Genomic DNA, 22,733 nt, shown 5'->3' with positions numbered 1-22,733 from the left:
TTCCCCTCCGCTGCCCCGCAAGACGTGGCAGCTTGATCTTGCGGGGCGGCGGAGGGGAAAGAGTGTGTCCCTTTGAGACGACGGCCCGATGTTCGGTGGGCATCGATCGCGGGCCAGTCCCCTCCCGAGCACGGTGGTGGGGCCCACTCCCCTCTCCACCCCCCACAAGCCACAAACCAGCTGCTGGCGCCATGTTCATGCCGGCAGCGACCAGGTGTGGTTGCCGCTGGCGGCGTGAACTGGTCGGGAACGGCAGGCCGCTCAGCCCACCCGGGTCGGAGAATCGCGGGGCGCCGTTGATTCTCCGAGCGGCGTGTCGCAAAACGCGACACGCCATTTGGGGGGGGGGGGGGGGGGGAGAGAATCGCGGGGGGGTGCCAGAGCGGCCCTCCCGCGATTCTCCCACCCGGCGTGGGAGCGGAGAATCACACCCAGTATCCACATTTCAACAGGCAGTTCCCGCATTGTAGATTAAAAAGTAACAGTGGCCCCATCAACAGACTTCTTGTGCAGACTGTGTAACAAAGAAAATAGATCAGGGGATTCAAATTAAAAGCTGCCAGCACAAACATTCAGTGTACACAGACCAAAGTTAAAGGAATAAATAACAACAGAAGTCAGGGCTTCAACAGAACAGTAATTTTAAGTGTTTGGTAGGGACATAAACTGTGCTCATTTGTGGTGGCCATTTGGTGATTTAAAAATACAATATTTCAGCCTTAACCCCGAATTTCATGGTTAAATCATTCAAAGGATCACCCTTAAAAAGGGAAAATAGAGCTGTGTAGCAGCCCACAACATCCTGAATGCTTCATAATCAATGACTGAAGTGCAGCCATTGTTACGTGGCAGACAAATTTCAGCTGGCAATAGCCCATAACAGTAAGAGCTACTGGTTGAAAGAGGCTGTCCCGAATACTTGAAGAACGGTGACACAGTGGGTAACACTGCTGCCGCACAGCGCCAGAGACCCGGGTTCAATTCACACCTTGGGTGACTGTGTGCAGTTTGCACTTTCTCCCCGTGTCTGCATGGGGTTTCTCCAGGTAATCCGCTTTCCACCCCACAGTCCAAAGATCTGCAGGTAGATGGATTGGCCATGCTAAAAGAAATTGCCCCCTTGTGTCTAAAGATGTGCAGGTTAGCGAGTGTTACATGGGTGGTGTGGGAGGGACGGGCCTCGGTAGGGTGCTCTTTTGGAGGGTCGGTGCAGACTCAATGGAACAAATGGCCTATTTCTGCACTGTAAGGATTCTATGAACTCCTTCCTCTGATTCTCCAAACAGTGCGATAGGAGTTTGAATGTTCTCAGGAACAGACAAACTGGACTTTGTGAGGCCCAACTGATCTGTATCTATGTTGATGTTCCTCCCTTCTGACTTTATCACACCCGAACACTCTTCTATTCCTTTCTCCCTCATGTGCTTGCCTGTCTTCCTATTATATGCATCCGTGCTATTTGCTGAACTACTCAAAGTGGTAGCACTAAACTTATACAAGTTTAAAATTCTTTATCAGTGTTTCCCATGGAAGAACAATGTGCTGCAGTGCAGCTTCCCACAAACAGTGATAAGACAAAGGATTATTTGTTTCCCCTTGTGTGGCATTGGTTAAGGAATGAACACTGGCTAAACGTCTGGGAGAACTCTGGATAAAAACAAATTACTGCGGATGCTGGAATCTGGAACGAAAGGGAAAATGCTGGAAAATCTCAGCAAGTCTGGCAGCATCTGTAGGGAGAGAAAAGAGCTAAAAAAGCTTTGACAAAGAGTCATCGGATTCGAAACGTTAGCTCTTTTCTCTCCCTACAGATGCTGCCAGACTTGCTGAGATTACCCAGCATTTTCCCTTTCGGCTGGGAGAACTCGCTCCGCTTCTTCACATAGTACAATGGCAGCTTTAACGCACAATTTAACCAGGACAGGCAGGCAGAGCCTTGGTTTAAGCATTTCGCCTGAGGGTTTGCAACTGCGATGATGCAACAGCACAGCAGTAGCATCCTGAAGTGTCAGTCCAGATTATGCTCAAAAAGACCTGCAACCCCCAAGTAACTTTTGTTACGGCACAGGTATCCAGCTTCACAGCAGAGACCTCGCTATCTGGAATGTTCAACATCAAAATCTGTACAAATTTAAAAGTTAATACTAAATTGCAGATTTTGCGGGTAAAATAATAATAATCGCTTGTCACAAAGTAGGCTTCAATGAAGTTAATGGGAAAACCCCCAAGTCACCACATTCCGGCGCCTGGTCGGGGAGGCTGGTACGGGAATTGAACCCCTGCTGCTGCCTTGTTCTGCATTACAAGCCAGCTATTTAGCCCAGTGTGCTAAACCAGCCCCTTGTCTGGGGGCTGTAAATGTAACCTGTAAAAATGTAACCTGCATTGATTAACCGCAGGCAAAATCTCACATTTGGATCATAAAATATTTAAATTTTTCTCTTTAAACATCAAATGCTTGTGTGTAGAATCAGAGAACATGACAATCAGGAGGAGTCACGTTTTGCACATCAGAACTAATCTTGCATGCTAACTATAGAATCATAGATACATTACAGTGCAGAAAGAGGCCATTCAGCCCTTTGGGTCTGTGCAGTCAGAAAAAGAGAAAAAAGTGTTCATTTCAATCCCAAGTTCCAATCTGTAGTCCATAGCCCTGCAGATCCAAGTACCTTCTAAATGAGTTGAGCATTTCCTCCTCACCCACCAACTTAGGCAGTGAATTCCAGATGCCCACCACCCTCGGGGGTAATAAAAAGTTTTCCCCATGTCCCCTCTCATCCTCCGACCAATCACCTCAAATCTATGCTCCTGGGTAACCGACCCCTCAGCTAGGGGAAACATCTCTTTCCCGCCTACCTTATCTCAGCCCCGTATAATTTTATCCACCACAATCGTGTCGCCCCTTTTGTAAATCAATCTTCCTTTTCAAGAAACAACTACATTCATTATCAAATTACTTTTTTAAAAAAATGATATATTCAGAACAACTACTAAACAAACTTTCTTAATATATTGCTGAGGACAAAACAGAAAAGTGCAGCCACTGTGAAATAAGGCAATGTTGGGAGTAATTGACTTTGGTCAGAACTGGAATATTTTACAGTGGGAGGCCCAGGTAAAAGTTGAGAGCAATGGAAAAAAGATATGGGTGGACTGAGGGGGAAATTTAAATGTTAAATGATATTAGGTGCAGACTCAAAAATGCAGTTGTGACTACAACCAGATCTTAATGAATGGCGCAGCAGGCTCGAAGGGCTGAATGGTCTACTCCTGTTCCTAAGTCCTGTTGCCATGTCGCTAAGATCAGATAAACAAGAAAACAAAAAATAATAAGCTGTAAAGTGACTAGCAGAGAGAGGAAGGTATTCTTGGTGACAGGATCATAATAGAGGCAGGAGAAATTGACAGAAAAATCATAAAATTTACAGTGCAGGAGGCCATTCAGCCCATCGACTGCACTGGCCCTTAAGCCCACACCTCCCCCTATCCTCGGAACCCAGTAACCCCACCTCACCTTTTTGGACACCAAGGGCAATTTAGCATGGCCAATCCACCCACCCTGCACATCTTTGGACTGTGGGCGGAAACCGGAGGACCCGGAGGAGACCCACGCAGACAAGGGGAGAACGTGCGGACTCCGCACAGTGACCCAAGCCGGGAATCGAACCTGGGACCCTGGAGCTGTGAAGCAACAGTGCTAACCACTGTGCTTCCTTGTCGCCCAGCTGAATGCAGAGGCTGGTAACGAAGGACTGTTGGACCTCATCACAATGCGTGGGAGGTGAGAGCGGGTGGAAGGATAGACTGTCGAGTGTCTCGATGGAGAGAGCCCTCAATTGAGGGAAAAGTCGGAAATTTCAGGAGTTCTACCATGGAAGGGAGAAACTGGGAAAAGGGAACTGAGTTTTTACAAGAAGTGGTGCGTGTGCAAAGTATAATCCAGATAGGTGTGGGAATTGGAGGGCCTATAACGAGACAGTATATCCCCAGAGGTTAAAGGAACCCAGGAAGGATAAAAGCAAAATACTGCAGATGCTGGAGATCAGCAGTAAAAACAACATGCTGGAAAAGCTCAGCAGGTCCAGCAGCATTTGTGGAGAGCAAGGAACAAGAGAGTTATTGAGTGGAACAAGAACAGTCATATTAGACTTGAATTGTTCTCCATCTGTCAACAGATGCCGCCAAATGTGCTGAGCCCACGAATTACTCCTCTGCCTCGCTATCAAAGAAAAGTACAGAAGGGGAACAGGCCCTTCGGCACAAGCCTGTGCCGATCATGATGCCCTCCCTAGAAAAAATATCTTCTGCCTTACTCGGTCCCTCTATTTCCTCATAATTCATGTACCCATCCAGATGAGTAAATGTTGCTAATGTGCCTGCTTCCACCACATTCTCTGGCAGCACGTTCCAGGCCCCCACCACTCTCAATGTAAAAAAACCTACCCCGCACATCCCTTAAACATTTCCCCTCTCACCTTGAACCTGTGCCCCTTGAAATTGACACTGGCACCCTTGGAGAAAGCCTCCGACAATGCACTCTGTCTATGCCTCTCATCATTTTGTAGACCTCTATCAGGTCTCCCCATAGCCTCTGTCTTTCCAGTGAAAACAATCCATGTGTATTCAACCTCCCCTCATAGCCTTTGCCTTGACCACTAAGAGAAAAGATCAAGGTTGACACTCTCCGTGCAGCGCCGAGGGCGCGCCGCTCCATTAGCAACGCAAAGTATCGCCGCAGCCGCTATTCAGAAATGCCAGAAACTTATTGCCCGCGTGTTCTGGCCAATATTTATCCTTCAGTCACTTCAGAAAGAAAACGCAAGATTGACTGGATCGCTATCGCATCGCCAGAGCTTGCTGTGGGTCAATAAGCTACCTGCGTTTTCCCTGACCAGCAACGACACTTTGCGGAGGAACTCCTCCATTGGCTGTAAAGCACTTTGGGATTCCCAGAGGTCGCGAGAGGCGCTACACAAATGCACGTCCTTGCTTTCTTTGTCCTGGGGTGCGGATGTCATCCACTCTGCTCTGAATCCCTCCTTGTTTTCCAGGCTGTTTATACCCTGCAGCCAGCCAGCCGGTCACTGTGAGTTTTCACTCCAATCCCTCTGCAGCCGGTAACCTGCTCCCTCTGTCAGGTCTTCCAGGAAGGGGGTGGAGGGGAGATGCCACCTGGAAAAAAACATTATCTCTGGGTGGCCTGGACCATTCAGGGTGGCCCGAGCCCCTCGGGGTGGCCTGGATCCCTCGGGGTGGCCCGGACCCCCTCTGGGTGGCCCGGACCCCCTCAGGGTGGCCCGGATCCCTCAGGGTGGCCCGGATCCTCTCAGGGTGGCCCCGATTCCCTCAGGGTGGCCCCGATTCCCTCAGGGTGGCCCCGATTCCCTCAGGGTGGCCCAGACCCCCCTCAGGGTGGCCCAGACCCCCTCAGGGCTTTTTCTTTTGGCTCCCATTGAGCTGAGGCTCGGTGTCGACCTCTTTAAAGAGTAAAAGTCGGGCAAGTTGTGGGGGGGGCAAGTGAGCCGCTTATAAATCTCACCCAGAGCAAAAGGCTGTCGCACAGCTCGGCTTTATCCAAACTCATCCTTGTTCTTTTGAAGGGGGGGTATTTAAACAACGACACCACCGAATTGTCCTCCGTGTCAGCTCTCCCTCTTATCCCTCACCCTTCGCCTTATCCCGACCGTAGCGGCTTCCGTACTAACCGCCAACCCGCCACCAACACACCGATAATGCGCCTGCGTCGGTCTAAGCCACGCCCCCTTTCCGCTAATGCGCATGCGTCTGTCTAAGCCACGCCCCTTCCCGCTAATGCGCCTGCGGCAGTCTAAGCCACGCCCCTCCCGATAATGCGGCCCCTCCCCCCCGCCCGCTAATGCGTCGGTCTCGCAGCCGCACCTTTCCCGATAATGCGCATGCGTTGATCTAAGCCACGCCCCTGCCCGCTTGTACCGCCCCTCCCCTCCACCCGCTAATGCATTTGCGTCAATCTGGCAGCTACCCGCCCACCACCCCGCGAGAGCGTTCGCGTCAACCCCAGCCACACTCCCGCTTAATGGGCCTGCGTCGATCTAAACCTCGCCCCTGTTCGCTAATGCGCCTGCGTCGGTCTAAGTCAGCCCCTCCCCCGCCCGAATGCGCCTGCGCCAACCCGCCGGCACCCTCATGCGCCTGCGTCGACCCGCCGCTTTTAGTCGCCCTCGCCGATCGCCTGCTCTGAATTTGTGTGTTGGAGGCAGCTGGAGCCCAGCGGCAGCAGCGGCCTTGCTGGTTCTCCGCTCCAGAAAGAGCCAAATAACTGGATAGCAATTTTTAAATCCTCCCCTTATGTTTGAGGGGGGGGGGGGGGGGGTGTGAAGAGGGCGATGGTGGGGATGCTGAACTGCAGCTAGTTTAACCCAGAGCTGCCCAGGTAAGATGCTTCCAGAAACCTCAACACTTATTATTGTCCCCTCCTCAAAAACACTGCTGACACTTTCACCACAGCCCAGTGAGGGAGCAAAAAGGATGCTTCACCCTGCAGCACTCCTCAGCAAATGTGCCTCCAACTCCGCTTCGAAACAAATGGCCTCCTTTAGGACTATACGGTCAATGGAAGAGTCCTGGGGAAAATTGATGTCCAGAGAGATCTTGGAGTTCAGGTCCATTGTACCCTGAAGGTGGCAACGTAGGTCGATAGAGTGGTCAAGAAGGCATACAGCATGCTAGCCTTCATCGGACGGGGTATTGAGTACAAGAGTCGGCAGGTCATGTTACAGTTGTATTGGACTTTGGTTAGGCCACATTTGGAATATTGCGTGCAGTTCTGGTCGCCACATTACCAGAAGGAGGTGGATGCTTTAGAGAGGGTGCAGAGGAGGTTTGCCAGGACATTGCCTGGTATGGAGGGTGCTAAAGGTTGAGTAGATTAGGATTGTTTTCGTTGGAAAGACGGAGGTTGAGGGGGGACCTGATTGAGGCCTACAAAATTATGAGAGGTATGGACAGCGTGGATAGCAACAAGCCTTTTCCAAGATTGGGAGTGTCAATTACAAGAGGTCACGATTTCAAGGTGAGAGGGGGAAAGTTTGAGGGAGATGTGCGTGGAAAGTTTTTTACGCAGAGGGTGGTGGGTGCCTGGAAAGCTTTGCCAGCGGAGGTGGTAGAGGTGGGCACGATAGCATCATTTAAGATGCATCTAGACAGATATATGAACGGGCAGAGAACAGAGGGAAGTAGATTCTTGGAAAATAGGTGACAGGCTTAGATACAGGATCTGGATCGGCGCAGGCTGGGAGGACTGAAGGGCCTGTTCCTGTGCTGTAATTTTCTTTGTTCTTTAAATTTCAGGGTCTGCTTTTCCACTCTTTAAAAACAAACAGCAATACTCTATACTCCTTTGTCCAAAGTGCAGACTGGGGGAGGCTAACATGATTGTTCTGAGACCCCCTGGTGTCTCCTCCCTTACGCTCATCAGCTTTCTCAATAATTCTTCCATTCCTCTGATCTGCTCCTGAAGTGCCTGCCAACTCTCTTCTCCCCCCCCCCCCCCCCCCCCATTTTCATAATGCAAAGTGAAATCTATATCTCTTTATCTGTGAGATTGATGAACGCATGGTGACGTATTACGGGTGGGATTCTCTGTTGGTTGACGATAACATCGGAAAACGTGGTTGTGTGGCGAATAGGTTCTGATGCCAAAATTATGGTGGCCGCTGATTTGACGCCAAATCGCAATTCTCCGTCGCCTCGACAACGACGTCAATGCGGCAGGAACGCACTTACAGTAAACACTGTTTGCATATCGTTAGCGGGCCTGACCCGGTATTCCCCAGGGTGTCTGCGATTCTACGCCTCTGATGGGCCAAGTTCCTGATGGCGGAGTTCACTTGTGCTTTCAAAAATTGTGAAACCAGGGTCATGGCTGCTGAGGGAGAGAGAGGGGGTACGGAAAGTGTCCAACATGACCATAGTTTGCTGACAGCTGTGCTGTTGGCCGGGGGGCTTCTGCCAGGGCTGGGGGAGTAGAGGGGGGTGCCAGAAGGTGGGCGGTGGGGTCAGGATGGACGGGCATGGAACACCATTGTTGCAGCCGGAAAGGCAGCCATGCAGGTGTGCACGCCGCTGACTGCCCACTGTGAACATAGGGCCACGAGTCATATAGGTGTCTCCCCAGGCCACCCCCCCCAGGTGCCCTCTGGCCCCCGCCGACTCATCAGCTGTATGGGCGCACTCCACAACCAGTGCAATCTTGTTGGCTTGGATGAGTCTGTGGGGATTGTAATGTGTATGTGCAGCTGCAACGTTTAAGCCTCATGAGTGTCCTGTAGAGTGGACCATGTGCTCCCCATACCACAATCCATTAAAAGTTGTGGGTCGGGTGAACTCCATGATACACTTTGGGGTTCTCCAAACCCTGGCCCATAACAGTGGAAACCGAAGGAAACCCTCACAGACACGGGGAGAACGTGCAGACTCCACACAGACAGTGACCCAAGACGGGAATCGAACCCGGGACCCTGGCGCTGTGAAGCCATAGTCCTAACCACTGTGCTACCGTGCCCTATATGTCACATCTTTGTCCAATTACAAATTATTTTTTAATCGTATTGTCAGGAATGTGTTATTTCTCCAGATAAATATAAACCGTGATAATGAGATCAACGGGTAACAGTCGCCAAATGCATGTATAGGTCTGAAGTCACCTTTACACAGTGATCAATACTTCCAAGTAGTTAGTAGTGCTGATAACTTTAGAATCATTTAAGAACTGGTTGCATGCTGTGATGGATGATTTGAACATCTTTCCCACTGGTCTTTCATCACCATATGTATCTTGTGATCTGTTTCCCCATAACAATGTTTCCTTGTTTTAACTTGTCAGAATATTTATACAAAGATATCATGAATGATTTAATTACAGAATAGTTAGGGGACAAAAAGAGGCCATTTGGCCTATTGGTTCTTTAATTAAATGCACCGCAGGCCCAGGACTCACCATGATTTTTTAAAAATAGATTTAGAGTACCCAATTATTTTTTCCAGTTAAGGGGCAATTTAGCGTGGCCAATCCACCTAGTCTACACACCTTTGGGTGCGAGACCCATACAGAAACGGGGAGAATCTGCAAACTCCACACGGACAGTGACCCGGGGCCGGGATCGAAGCCGGGTCCGTGGCGCTGTGAGGCAACAATGCTAACCACTGCGCCACCGTGCCGCCTAGGTCTCATCATAGTGAGTGTCTTTTATTTCCATTTTTCTCTCTACCTCTCCTAAAATTGCCAATTCTGAGATACAGGTCTTCCACAGGGTGCCAACTACCCTACAGTGCCTAAGTCAAGCTGTCCTAGACGAGTCACAGAAAACTAGCATGTCGGTACGGCAGATAATAAAGAAAGCGAATGGAATGTTGGCATTTATAGCTAAAGAAATAGAGCATAAAGGTAAGGAAGTGTTGTTGCAACTGTACAATGCATTGGTGAGACCACACCTGGAGTATTGTGCACAGTTTCGGTCCCCTTATTTGAGGATAGATGTAGTGGCATTGGAGGCAGTTCAGAGGAGGTTCACTGGGCTGATTGAAGAGATGAAAGGTTTGTTGTATGAGGCGAGATTGAAAAGTTTAGGCCGACTCTCTCTGGAGTTTAGAAGAATGAGGGGAGTTCAAATTGAGGTATGAAAGGTATGGCTGAAGTAGACGTGGAGCGGATGCTTCCTGCTGTGGGGCATTTTAGAACGAGAGGCCATAATCTCAGAATAAGCGGTAACAAATTTCAAACCGAGTTGAGGAGAAATTGCTTCTCCCAAAGGGTTGTGAATCTGACTAGTTTGCTACTCGAGACAGTGAGTAAGTGTAAGGAGGAGTTAGACAGATTTTAATTGGTAATGGGTTGAAGGTTTATGGAGAACGGGCAGGACGGTGGAGTTGCGGCTTAATGCATCTGACCTGGAGCCCCGAATTGATAACCATTTTCCAATAAATTTCCTTGTCAAATGGTAATGCAAGTCTGTGACATCCAATGCGATGTTTACTTTAATAATAATAATATGAATTTAGCCTTGGAATGTGAGATCTGCACTGTGGTAGCAGCGTAATACATTGTGCATTATAACTTGTATCTGTTACCTATCGTAGCTTCTCATGTACACGGTTTCTTGGCAACATCATCTGACAACACAACATATACAAGGAGACCCAGTCTCGCCTCATAGCCAGCCGTCCTGACCCCTCCACTAACCCTAAATTGTCCTTCGTATTGAATGAGCAGAAATCTCTTCCAACTCAATTTTGGGCTGGCCGAAACCGCTATCTTTGTCCGTGCTTCAAACTCCATTCCCCAAGCGCAAACTCCAGCCCTTACCTCCGAGCAACTGCCTGAGCTGAACCAGACTGTTTGCGACCTTGATGATACCGAGATGAGCTTCCGACCGTGTGCCCACTCCATCGTGTTGCCTACTTCTCCCCCTGTAACATTGCCCTGACTGTTGCTGAATACTCATCCATATCCTTGTTGCCGCTAAATGCGATTATTCCACTGCACTTCTGGCTGCTCTCTCTGCAGCCCAAATCCTATCTCTCACCAATTCCTCTTCACCCACCACCCCATGGCTTGCTGACTTACATTAACGTCTGGTCAAGAATTGCGTCAATCTTAAAATTCTCATCCTTGTTTTCGAATCCTTCTATTGCCTTGCCCCTCTATATCTTTGTAACCTCTCACAGTCCTCTGACGTCTCTGCGTTCCGCTGGTTCTGGTTGCATAAACATCCCCGATTTTAATAGCTCCAGCATGGGCGGCAGTACCTTCGGCTGCCAAGTCTTCACGCTCTTCCACTCTCTCCACCTCCTTTAGGACGGTCCTGAAAACCTACCTCTGACCACGTTTTGACCCCGACACCTCCTTGTGTGCCTCTGAGTCAAGTGTTAGTTGGTGAGGCTCCTGTGTAGTGCCTGGGTCGTCAAAACGCACTATATATGCAAGTTCTTGATGTAGTTGTCGTTCTCAACCTCAGGATGTCCCAAAGATCTTCACAAAACCAGTGTAGGAGCTCCTTGAAGTGTAGCTCCAGTACACCATCCAAAGGCTATGACCTGAGCAGGATTTCCCCCTCTTGCAGACGTAACATATCGATGTAGAACGTGATTGTTTTGATTTAAAATGCTTTATTTTAACATGGAGACGCTTGTGTTGTGAGAGGTAATATTAAAGAGGTTTTCTTTGTAGAGACAGGATTATCCCCGAAGAACTATGAATGAACTGTCTTCGAATGGACATCCTTTTCTTTGTGGTAAGACTTCAAAAATATCTAACAGCTGTAGTCAGTGTTTCAAATAAGCAAAGGCATAGAAATAGCTGATTCTATTTTGGTGCGAGGTGTAGAACTTGTGATTTTCTATTCTCTACGAATGTTAACGGATTACCCGCAAGTGCAGAAATTGACAAAAGACCGCAGTACCCAAAGGAAATCATGCTCATGTGAAAGAATGTTTTTATTCGTGAACAAATACAGAATTCTTGAGAATTTGGTTTCCCGGTGCACATTTTGCTAAACACTTTGTAGAAGTAATTTTTTTCTTTCTTGAAAATTGGTGATGGACACCAAACCTTGCCTGATGAATGGAACGACACGAGGTTGAGGGGTGACCTGATAGAAGTCTACAAAACTAGGAGGGGCATGAACAGAGTGGATAGGCAGAAGCTTTTTCCCAGGGTGGAAGGGTCAATTACTAGGGGACATAGATTTAAGGTGTGAGGGGCAAAGTTTAGAAGAGATGTACAAGGCAAGTCTTTTACACAAGAGGGTACTGGGTGCCTGGAACTCGCTACCGGAGGAGGTGGTGGAAGCAGGGACGATATGAAGTTTAAGGAACATCTTGATAAATACGTGAATAGGATGGAAATAGAGGGATACGGACACCGGAAGTGCAGAAGGTTTTGGGTTAGACGGGCAGCATGGAGGGCACAGGCTTGGAGGGCCGGTCCTGTTCCTGTGTTGTACTTTTCTTTGTTCTTTGAATGTGACCATATGTAAAAAATATTTGAAGTAATAATGAACCTTTGGCCCCAGCAAGCTGATTTGGAGCTAGAAAAAGAACAATAAATATGACGTGTATCATTCTGTGAGCATAGATTAGAGAGAATAGTGACAATATGTGAGAAGCAAAATATACAAAAATTTGGAGCTGCTGATTGAAATTTTCATGCACTTTTTTTTAAAAGGATGGATAGTAATTTTTATTATTGTCACAAGTAGGCTTACATTAACATTGCATTGAAGTTACTGTTAAAAGCCCCTCGTCGCCACATTCTGCCGCCTGTTCGGGTACACAGAGGGAGAATTCGGAATGTCCAATTCACCTAACAAGCACGCCTTTCGGGACTGGTGGGAGGAAACCGGAGCACCCGCAGGAAACCCATGCAGACACGGAGAGAACGTGCAGACACCGCACAGACAGTGACCCAAGCTGGGAATTGAACACGAGTCCCTGGCGCTGTGAAGCAATAGTGCTAACCACTGTGCTACCATGCTGCCCTATATTTGTGCCACTTGGTTTTGAAGGAATTTTATTCGGTGCTCCTCCAGTTGAAGATCCCCTGTTCAGTTTCTTTGCTGGCAGCAGCACGGTGGCGCAGTGGATAGCACTGCTGTCTCACGGCACTGAGTCCCAGGTTCGATCCCAGCTCTGGGTCACTGTCCGTGTGACGTTTTGCACATTCTCCCCGTGTTTACGTGGGTTTCGCCCCCACAACCCAAAGATGTGCTATGGTCATGCTAAAATGCCCCTTAATTGGAAAAAATGAATTGGGTACTCTAAGTTTATTTTTAAAAAAGTTTATTTGCTGGCATCGACTGAGATGTGACAATTGTTCCGGGCGCCCGGAGTTGGGAAGTGGGAAAGGCAACCGGGGTTCCCTCGCCGGAGGTTGCTACAAGGTGATGCCTGCTCGAAGTGTGTTTGGAGTTCGACTGTGATGCCCTTTCAGTCAAATAGCCTGCTGACACTCGCTGTCTCATGACTTTGGTGAATGGCCATTTGGGTGTTGGAAGAAAGATGTTACCATTGGGATTTTCCCCCAGTAAGAACCATAAAATGGTTACAGCACAGAAGAAGGCCATTTGGTCCATTTGTGTCTGTGCTGGTTTCTGGAGAATATTGTGGGAAAGAGCATTGAGCAAGAGGACCTCCTGGTAATTATGTTGCAGTGTTTTGAAAACTAGGTAATTGGATTAAATCACGAAATTGCACAGACGTGGGATTCCACTAATGGAGGAAATGTGTTGGAAACTAAATTAATGGAGAATAAAGGTTGGTAGTGAGCCACAAACTTTTGACAATAAAGATTATTATTATTATAATACATAGGCTTACATTAACACTGCAATGAGGTTACTGTGAAAATCCCCTCATCGCCACATTCCGGCGCCTGTTCGGGTACACAGAGGGAGAATTCAGAATGTCCAATTCACCTAACAAGCACGTCTTTCGGGACTTGTGGGAGGAATCCGGAGGAAACCCACGCAGACATGGGGAGAATGTGCAGACTCCACACAGGCAGTGACTATTTGTGGAATTTGATTTCTTAACGCATGCGATCAGTGTTAGAAATCACCGATTTTAGCTACCTGTCAATTTATCCATATGTTTTTCATAACTAATAAAATGTTTAGGCTTTATTATAGAGGCAATAAATTTTATTGAGCCATTCAGATTCTTCTGCCCTTTTGTTGCCTAGCTACGGCACATGATACACCTAGGTCAGAGGTCGGTACAAGGAAGAAGGGTACAGGGCCTGAGGTTTGGGAGCAGTAGAAATTGACAGCTTGTGGGAGACGATGTTGAATGGCACATGTGTTTTTAAACTTTGTCCCCTCGCTTTTCTCCCTGCCTTCTCTGCAGGTGATGACTCCTGCTGGGGTATGGCTCCACAACTGCCTGTGGCTCTTCAGTGCTTCACCCAAGGTACAGAACACCAGACAGGACAGGACATGATTGGGTTCGACTGTGATGCTTCCCGTGGCCAAGCGGGCTGCTGGCTGCCTGGGCTCACAACGAAGAATTGGTAGCCGTTTGGGTGGAGTATTGGAGAACTACTAGCAACCATAGAACCATACCCGGCAAGAGCTGGGGAAGTTAGGGGGGGGCAGAGGCACTATTTTTAAAAGAAATATGCCACGTGTTGCGGGCAGGGAGTCCAGGGGAATATTCAGTAAGATTTGGGTTTCAGGGTACAACCAGATCGGAATCAGAATTCTATATACTCTGATGAGTTATTATAATTTTGCGATGTATTCTTAAAGTAGAAGATTTGCCATTAGGAACTATTTTGCAAATGGGCAATTGCAAAGAATTAGAAACCTTTTTGTCATTTTGTTTATCCCCATCTTTCCCTTGTTGAACTGATTGGTGGTGACAACCAATTCCTCGTGGCGTCATCAGAACTGCCGCTTTTATTTACACCGCAAAGGTGCAAAATTAATAAACAGAGTGCCAAATCTTCCAGTAATCCTTTGCAGTTGGCCTTGGCAACTGCTTTAAGGCTGCTCATCCATTGATATCAATCCTTTTACTGCTGGAGAAAGCAAAAGGACATCATTCAGATCACAGTTCGACCAGTAGTGAGAATCCATCAAGGGTGTCTCGCAGTAAGCTGTGCTGCGGCCTCGAAAACTGAAGAGCATTTTTCCTTTGGGAATTTGACAATGGTATTCAAAGAGTTGTGAATTTTGTCTTGCATGTTTGTAGACTGGGATCACCTCAGGAGAACTATGACCGAGCTGTCTTTGAAAGGTCTTCCAATTCTGCATGGTAAGTTGTTTCCAAGTCGATGGTATTTAAGTCACAAAGCTATTGATAGCCATTGTAAGAATGTGAACGTCTTTCAGTCTATGATGTTGCGACTTAGCACTTTGAGATCAGTGCGTAGTACGGCCATCTTGCTATTCTGGCCTCTTATAATCCCCATTCTTACTCAGTCCAAAGGTGGTGCGGTAACCCCGCTAAGTAGGATTGCCAACTGTGATTAAATTAAATGTATTTCTGGAGATTTCAGTGCATAAATTTTCCCCACGCCTGCCACTGTTCAGCTGACATATCCATCCTTGTGATGCACTACCAGTTAGAGAGCAAAAAGACTCAATTGGGGGATGTCAAAACAGGGAAAGAGAAAAGATCAAACCGAGTAGAGGGGGTGGGGGAGGAAACAACTTCTTTAATACCCCGCTGATATTTCTTCCACGATTTCACACACCAGCGTCCTCTGGGGACTGAGTGATCTTCAATTCTGGGAGACTCCAGGCCAATCGTGGAAGGTTGGCAACCCTCCCTCGGAGCCGATTGCGATGTAAAGTGCATACTATTTTACGCAAATACAGATAACCCTAACCCTAGTAATTAACTAAAATTTGACCTCCGCATGCACTTGTGTCAGTGTCCAAGTGCTTTGTAAACCACAGGGTGAGGCCCATTGTGTCTGTTCGGCCTCTTTGAAAGGACATCTTAGTCCCACTCCCTTGCGCTTTCCCGATAGCCCCGATGTGTATTTTCTCATTTTGGCTACATACGCGTCTCTTTTAAGACGGTCCTTAAAACCTACCTCTTTGACCAAGCTTTTTGTCACCTGCCTTAAATGTTCGATTTGCGTGATCCCGGTTTTTTTGCTGCACGCTCCCCCCCTTCAATTTCTCCTTGTTGGTCCTTTGGGAACAAGTATGAGCTGACACCTGTGTCAAATTTACACCCTGTCATTCCAGAGTACCCTTTATTTTAAAAAGAAAGATAGATTGTTCGGCAGCTAAGGTTTTCAATTGGTGTCGTGTAAACTTGCCAAAGCTTTCACCGGCTGAAAACGTTTTCGTTTTTTTTTCATTTGCTTCCCGTTCTGCTCTTAAAAGTTCCAGCTCTTGCTTGCGTCTGAGTGCCATTTACTTTCCATTACTTCGCCCGCCTGGCCATTCTTTGTGATAACCATGTGTGCTGACTGGCTGTCTGACCAAAGGCACATCACAGCTCAGTCTGAGCATTATTTTCCCCCATTGCCCATTACTCGTGAATCATAATCGGGAGTGAAAACCTTAACTAATTCATCTTTTTTTAAAAAAAAAAAAATCTCCTCTCTTGGCTGTGGGCGCCTCTTGTCCACTGTAGCACCCAGCTGAGATCTGCCAACTGAACACTGGCTGAGGCTCCAACGCTGGTCCTTTCAGTCTGGGTAGATTATTACATGGGGCTGGTTTAGCACACTGGGCTAACTTGCTGGCTTTTAAAGCAGACCAAGCAGGCCAGCAGCACGGTTCGATTCCAGCCTCCCCGAACAGGCGCCGGAATGTGGCGACTAGGGGCTTTTCACAGTAACTTCACTGAAGCCTACTTGTGACAAGCGATTTTCATTTTTCATTTCATTAACACTCGGCGGTCCCTTTACTTACAGAGGAGTTTGGAGGAAGCCATTGAACTGAAATCTCTTACGTAGAGAAATATAATCCTTAAAAGGAAAATAAACTGCGCCCTTTTTGTGTAGGTATGGTAGTTGTGTAGCAAAGAACTGGAACAGGCCTCAAACGCTCACATTCATCAGGAAAATAGAGGAGTCAAGGGATTGAAGTTGGGGAGTAAACATCAAGTTGCTACACCCATTGCTTTTGAGCTTGAAGCTGGAAAGTAAGTCAGCTCCTTGTTAACTGGAACTTTCCAGCCCTGCTTGCTTTGCATTGCTTTAATAAATATCAGCACATATTTTTGTGCCTCCCACTCCTTTCTAAAACCCATTGTATTTCTTTGTACGTAGCCTGCCTATGTGAAGGGAGAGGGGAGGAAATGACATCTTGCTGAATCAGTGTAAGTGCTGCTATCAGAGTCTGGAACCTGTTCTGAAAGAGGAGATGGAGGTCTTCAACCTGAGGTTTATTTTTAAGATAGTGGTTCTGGAGGCACTAGTTTCGGTATGTAAGGAACTTGGCCCTGGCACAAATTGGCCACTGCGGCTTTGGCCCCAAAACAAATTGGATGGTGTGGGAAAGTAGAGTATGCAGAATGAAAGGGCGGCGCAGTGCTTAGCACTGCTGCCACACGGCACCGAGGGCCCGGGTTCAATCCCGGCCCCGAGTCATTGTCTGTGTGGAGTTTGCACATTCTTCCCGTGTCTGTGTGGGTCTCATCCCCACAACCCAAAAAGATGCGCAGGGTAGGTGGATTGTCCACGCCAAATTGCACCTTAATTGGGGGGGGAAAACAGAATTGGGTACTCTAAATTTATTTTCTTTTAAAAAGTATGAAGAATGAAATTAGCAATGAGCGGCAGATCCTCCTAGAGTGAAATATTAGGTTAACTTACAATCAAAGTTTAGGCAAGGAGTTCTGTGCTGTATCCTACGCTAGATCCCTGCTAATGTTAAGGCAGTGTCTTGAGAATGTGCTGCCGTTGACTTGCTTCACTTTTTTCCTCCTCGAGTCTCCTGTGGTCCAACATAATAAGAACTTGGTCCACATCAGTAGCGCGGACCTCACACCCTGTGTTGCAAGATTGTGTGCTGCATATTCCAATGTGCTGTACAGACTATCAAATAGAATCACTGTGATTAGTTCCTGTAGACCCTGAACCAGGAAAAAGCAACTTGAGCTGCTGCATAAACACGAGCATTATGCCAAATCGCTACAAACTATAGCACCAAAAGAAATTTAAAATGCACAGTAGCACTGTGGTAGCACTGTTGCTTCACAGCTCCAGGGTCCCAGGTTTGATTGCCGGCTTGGGTCACTGTGCAGAGTCTGTACCTTCTCCCCGTGTCTGTGTGGGTTTCCTCTGGGTGCTCCGGTTTCCTCCCACAGTTCAAAGATGTACAGGTTAGATGGACTGGCCATGCTAAATTGCCCTTGCGTGCCCATAAAAGGTTAGGTGGGGTTACGGGGATAGGGTGGAGATGAGGGCTTAAGTAGGGAGCTCTTTCCAAGGGCCGATACAGACTCGATGGGCCGAGTGGCCTCCTTCTGCACTGTAAATTCTATGATTCATAGCAATTTGAGCAGCATCCAAAGATGTAGAGGTTAGGTGAATTGGCTACGCTAAATTACCCCTAGTGTCCAATGATGTGCAGATTAGTGGGGTTATGGGGATAGGGTGGGGGAATGGGCCTTGTTAGCATGCTCTTTCGGAGCGTTGGTGGAGGCTCGATGGGCGGAATGGTCTCCTTCTGCCCTGTAGTGCACATCAAGTAAAAGGAGATGTAACAGTTATTTGAAAGGTTCAGAGGTTTGATTAAGGTATCAAGGAAAAGGTACCGTTTGAGGAGGTAATGAGGGCATAAAAGTTAAGATTATCGCCAACAGAATGACGATTCAAGAAAATCTAGTTGCCGTGGTTAATAACCATGGAATGTCCTTCTGCAAACTGTAGCAGCGGCAGCATGATGGCTCTTTAAAAGGGAAGTAGATAACTTTGAAATGTTTTTAAAAGGGTTTAGAGGAAAGCGAAGTGAAATTGGATGAACTGGCTAACTGTTGGAGAGCTGGCACAGGTGTTTGAGACAAAAATGGCCTTTTAGTTTTGCTTTGGTTCCAAGTGTTTTCACACTCGTGCTGTTCAGTGTTTTGAGCATTACTGACCATTTGCAATTTTTATTTCCGCTTTTTCCTATTTGTTTTCTTCTTTGACATTTTTAATGTGGATTCTTTAAAGTAATGTAAAAAAAATACGCCTGTATTTGTGATCGCTTCCCAGCATATCCTCTTTTTTTCATTTCGAGACCAAAGCCATTTAAAAAGCGTTATTCTTTACTTTCAAAATCTTTTCAATTTGCTCCTGCACGGAGAGGACTGGTTGGCCAGAATTACTGACTCCTGCTGAGACTGGGGGGGCTGAACTGGCGTACGGGGAAAAATAGCCAAACTCCTTCAGAGATGAAAGAAAAGTACTATAGATACCAGACATCTGGAATAAAAACCAGAGGACGCTGAAAAATCTCAGCAGGTCCGGCAGCATCTGTGTAGAGAGCAACAAGAGTTAACGTTTCAAGCCTGGATGATGATTCTTAAGAGCTGAGTTTAGAGATAGTAGTTTTGACTGTACGCGTAATAATTCGGCTTCTCTGCACCACTGGGGTCAGTAATCCTCTGCAGTCTGTTTCCCTGACGTTCAGACAAGTGCCATTAGATGAGCAACAACCGAATGTAGAAATAATTTGCTCGCTTCAACTTTGTCTTGCCATTTTTGCTCTGTTTAAGCATTTTCTGCCTCATCCATTGCCTCCATTAGGACCTCCTAGCTGCGAGGGCATACATGTCTCCGGTGTCTGCTAAAGCTACTCTTAAACAGGCCAGTGGGAGGTTCATTCAAGCAGCTTCCCTCCCTTACATACATGCATGTCCACATTTTACCGTATCCTCCTTTGAGGAAACACTAGCCTCTCCTTGTCACATTCCAACACTGACGCCCTTGGGGGGGGAAAAAACAAACAAACGGCGGAGTAATGGACATGTTGACACACTCCGCTAATTTATGATCTGTCTAGCAACTCTCTTCAACTGCACAATGCATCTCCGCCTTTCCGCTGCAGTCTAGTCTTTTTTGTTTTGGCTTATCTTCGCGCCGATTTTTTTTTTTAAACCCTTTTGGGGAATGGTGGGGGGAAATGGTGGAAGGATTCCTGTGCTGATCATCAGCCCTTGAATCGTGTCCACGGCCAACAAGTCCTAGCATTGGAATCGATGGCGGAGCTTCTGGTCCGGCGGTAGGGATGCTAATACAACGCCGCCAGGTCCGGTCTTGATAATATGGGTGGCATTAATCTCTCATTACATTCACTTTTTGAAAATTTGTCGTCAGATAATTTTGTGTTTAAACCAAGAAAAAGAGCCACGATTTGAAAACATAACCGTAGAATATCAATGTTGGTCTCAAATCTGGGTGATGTCGCAGTTCTAAATGCTCTCAGCTGTGTCTATCTGTCTTTTAAAGATCCAGTGATTGGCGAGCTGTTAGCTGAGAAACAGGCCGTGGACTCCAAGAAAGAGGAGAAACTGAGGAAGAACCGGGAAGCCATGAAAAAGCACCGGGAAGACGAGACGGCGGAGCAGAGGGAAGACAGACTGCGCAAAAACAGGGAGGCAATGAGAGTCCGCCGTCAGATGGAGTCCGAGGAGCAGCGGGACGACAGACTGCGCAAGAACCGCGAGGCCATGAAGCGGTTCCGTGAAAGGGAAACGGAAGCGCAGAGGGACGAACGATTGCGCAGAAACAGGGAATCCATTAAAAGCCGGCGGCAGCTGGAATCGCAGGAGCAGCGGGAGGAGAGACTGCGGAAAAATTGGGAATCGACCAAAGTCCGCCGGCAGGAGGAATCCGAGGAGGAGCGGGAGCAAAGGTTGCGCAGAAACTGGGACGGCATCAAAAGGCGCCGCGAGCAGGAGACCGACGAGCAGCGGCAGAAACGGCTGCGGAAAAACTGGGAAGGCATCAAGAACCGGCGGCAGCAGAAGAACGAGGGCGAGAAGGAAGACATGTTGTGTAGGATTTGGGAAGCCATGAGGCAGTTTACCCAGCAGGAAATGCAGGAGGACAGAGACAAGAGGTGTCACTTGCTTTTCGACAGGGGACTGGTGGAAGGAACACAAGAGGGGAAAGACGAAAGGTTGCAGGACAGGGAGCCGCCACGGTGCTCTTTCCAACCAGAAATGGATCAAAGGAAATGAAGGGAAAGATGCAAGAGAATTTTGATAACTGCAATGCTTCAATGCCATGGTTCCTCCAGCATCCCCTAAAATTGAAGCTTTTGACCAATTGTACTCTCCCGTTTTAGCTTATTCAACAATGCTGGTTACCAGGAAACAATATCATGCCAGAGAATGTATCAAGTCACGCAGGCGGTGGATGAAATCCTCTTAATTCACAGTGGTCAGTGATTCACTAAACTTAAAATATATGGTTATCGAGGGTGACATGTGCTGGCCACTGCACGTGCTATTATTCTGATATACAAGCAGCATTGTTGTTTTCTTGGTCAGTTGCAACTGAATGATTCCTTTCTACAGAAAGAAATGGAAGAAATGTTTCATGATCTTGTACATTACAGATGATTTGTGTCGTTCATAGACATTGTGGTTCATTTCAGTTCTAATGCAATTGCGTTCATTCTGGAAGAAATCCGTTGCGTTTATTCGAGGCCGGGATATGGTTTTTGATAATGCAGGGGTAGTCCATGTTCGTAGGGACTGACTGGGAGAGTGGGGTGGAGTGGTGTCCACGATCAAACCAGCCCCATGATTTTCTCGACTGGCGGAGCAGACTAGAAGGGCCGAATGCCTTCTGCTCCTAAGTCCTGCTGTCAAGCGTTTGGGTTTGCTGTGTAGACAGAACCATTAGCCAGACGGGTGCAGTTCAATAAGTGAAGGGAATGGAATGAATTGATTCGGGGCAAGAAGCTCTTGCTGCTAAATATCAAATTAAATTGATTAAATTGGATTAATTGTCAGCTCCTATCTTAAGGTTGCCAGTAACTCTTTTGAAGGGTGTGGAGGTTGCAACTAAGGCTCGCTGTGTCCCTAGAATGGTTCGCACTGAAAGCTCTGCTATGCTTGTTCCTAGCAGTTGTTTCTACTGTATGTTTCTTTTTTTAAATCCGTCTCTTTTACAGCAAAGTTTCTGATGTACATGTTATTGTGGCGAGTCATTGCCTCCATTTTTACTGAAAATGTCACGATCCACCATGTCTTTTCATTGGGTAACAATTCCCATTTAGACGCAAGATCTGGTCATGAATGCTGCGGCTCCTTCACAAATGCAAAATTTGAGTTTCCTCTTCTGTGTAAAGGTTGAGCCGGGCCGGCTGGGACACACACACAGCCTGATTTTTAGCGGGAATCTTTGGGCTGGAATCCTGTGCTGTATTTGCTCTTGTCCTTTGGTGAGCAAATGAAAGTAGAGTTTGAATTCTAATTTCGATGAAAGTCACGAATTATGGTGTTCTGAAGTTCATTGTGGATCCACATTGCAATGCGCTTTGTAATAAAATGCTTGCATATTCTATAAATTCGATTGACAAATTACATTTGAGATTAACATAACAGAAGGAATAAGCACCGTATCGTGTCTTGAGGTTGCCCGAGAGGCACTTTACAACCAGTGAATGATTTGAAGTGTAGTCATTGTAATTATGTAGGCATATGTGGGAACCAGTTTGCAGACACCAAGGTCCCATAAACCACAAATAAATAAACTAACTAGGTAAAGTGTCTTTTGGTGTGGTTAGCTGAAGGAGAAATATTGGCTAGGATAGCAGGAGAACATCACTGTTTTGTTGCTTTGGGATCCATCCAAAAAGACACTCGGGGGTTTTGGCTCATTTGAAGGAACAATGCACAAGGAAGCAAGTGGTTGAAATTCCAAACTAGCATTGTTTCTTGTATAGGCTAACAAGAGAGATGTGTTGGATGTTCTGAATTTGGAAGGAATCCAAGTGTCAGTATGCATGCGTGTATGATGTATCATGTCTCTATTTTTGTTAAACTGTAAAAGGTAAAATTCTAACCAGTGGCCTGAATTGTAGAGTGCCAGTGAAGCTGCCAACATTCATTGTCATTACTCCTCTGAAATTGGTAGCAACTTCAGGAATTCGGGAAGTAAAATGTGAAAATCCAGAAGTTGCTGTCAGTGATTCTCCTCTTTGGGTGTGCTGTTGAATTCAGACATGTAGAAAATCACTGATCTGACAAAAACTTGCCGTTACAGTATTCATCTCTGTGAAAACCCTTGGAAA

General features: G+C 47.1%; 2 protein-coding genes across 6 annotated transcripts in view; one reads left to right on the top strand and one right to left on the bottom strand.

The window, feature by feature from the left end:
* LOC119957051 (protein Hook homolog 3-like) overlaps positions 1-5,738 on the bottom strand; it is a 61,524-nt gene extending 55,786 nt beyond the window's left edge. For 2 of the 3 annotated variants that reach the window (XM_038784657.1, XM_038784658.1), the window contains exon 1: positions 5,543-5,737. In XM_038784657.1, the coding sequence (XP_038640585.1) occupies positions 5,543-5,587 (45 nt within the window). In that variant the 5' untranslated portion in view covers positions 5,588-5,737. Of the gene's footprint in view, positions 1-5,542 lie in introns of all 3 variants that reach the window. The other variant, XM_038784660.1, reaches the window with a different exon arrangement.
* A 440-nt stretch (positions 5,739-6,178) lies between these two features.
* Positions 6,179-21,615, top strand: LOC119957131 (trichohyalin-like). 3 transcript variants are annotated; one of them, XR_005458754.1, is made up of 6 exons: positions 11,210-11,273; positions 13,885-13,947; positions 14,731-14,793; positions 16,505-16,644; positions 16,772-16,821; positions 19,937-20,147. XR_005458754.1 is itself a non-coding variant. In XM_038784873.1 (5 exons), the coding sequence occupies exons 2-5, from the start codon at positions 11,234-11,236 to the stop codon at positions 20,668-20,670; spliced, it is 900 nt and encodes a 299-aa protein (XP_038640801.1). In that variant the 5' UTR covers positions 6,179-6,415; positions 11,210-11,233; the 3' UTR covers positions 20,671-21,615. The 3 variants fall into 3 exon arrangements, 2 of the variants coding, with proteins under 2 accessions (XP_038640801.1, XP_038640802.1); XM_038784873.1 differs by lacking the exons at positions 16,505-16,644; positions 16,772-16,821 and adding an exon at positions 6,179-6,415 and having other exon boundaries at positions 19,937-21,615; XM_038784874.1 differs by lacking the exons at positions 13,885-13,947; positions 16,505-16,644; positions 16,772-16,821 and adding an exon at positions 6,179-6,415 and having other exon boundaries at positions 19,937-21,615.
* Positions 21,616-22,733: the final 1,118 nt, after the last annotated feature.

Source organism: Scyliorhinus canicula, chromosome 25 (genome assembly GCF_902713615.1).
Source record: "Scyliorhinus canicula chromosome 25, sScyCan1.1, whole genome shotgun sequence".
In the NCBI taxonomy this organism is placed as follows: Eukaryota; Metazoa; Chordata; class Chondrichthyes; order Carcharhiniformes; family Scyliorhinidae; genus Scyliorhinus; species Scyliorhinus canicula.
The sequence above is the reverse complement of the archived record's forward strand: the minus strand, read 5'-3'. Positions and strand labels throughout refer to the sequence as shown.

What these genes read in the sequence shown, in the direction of transcription:
- LOC119957131 (XM_038784873.1), top strand. Translation starts at nt 11,234, where the DNA reads ATGAATGAACTGTCTTCGAATGGACATCCTTTTCTTTGTG. An exon ending in TGGACATCCTTTTCTTTGTG is followed by an intron (nt 11,274 to 13,884) that starts GTAAGACTTCAA and finishes CCTTCTCTGCAG; the next exon opens with GTGATGACTCCTGCTGGGGT. An exon ending in AGGTCTTCCAATTCTGCATG is followed by an intron (nt 14,794 to 19,936) that starts GTAAGTTGTTTC and finishes TGTCTTTTAAAG; the next exon opens with ATCCAGTGATTGGCGAGCTG.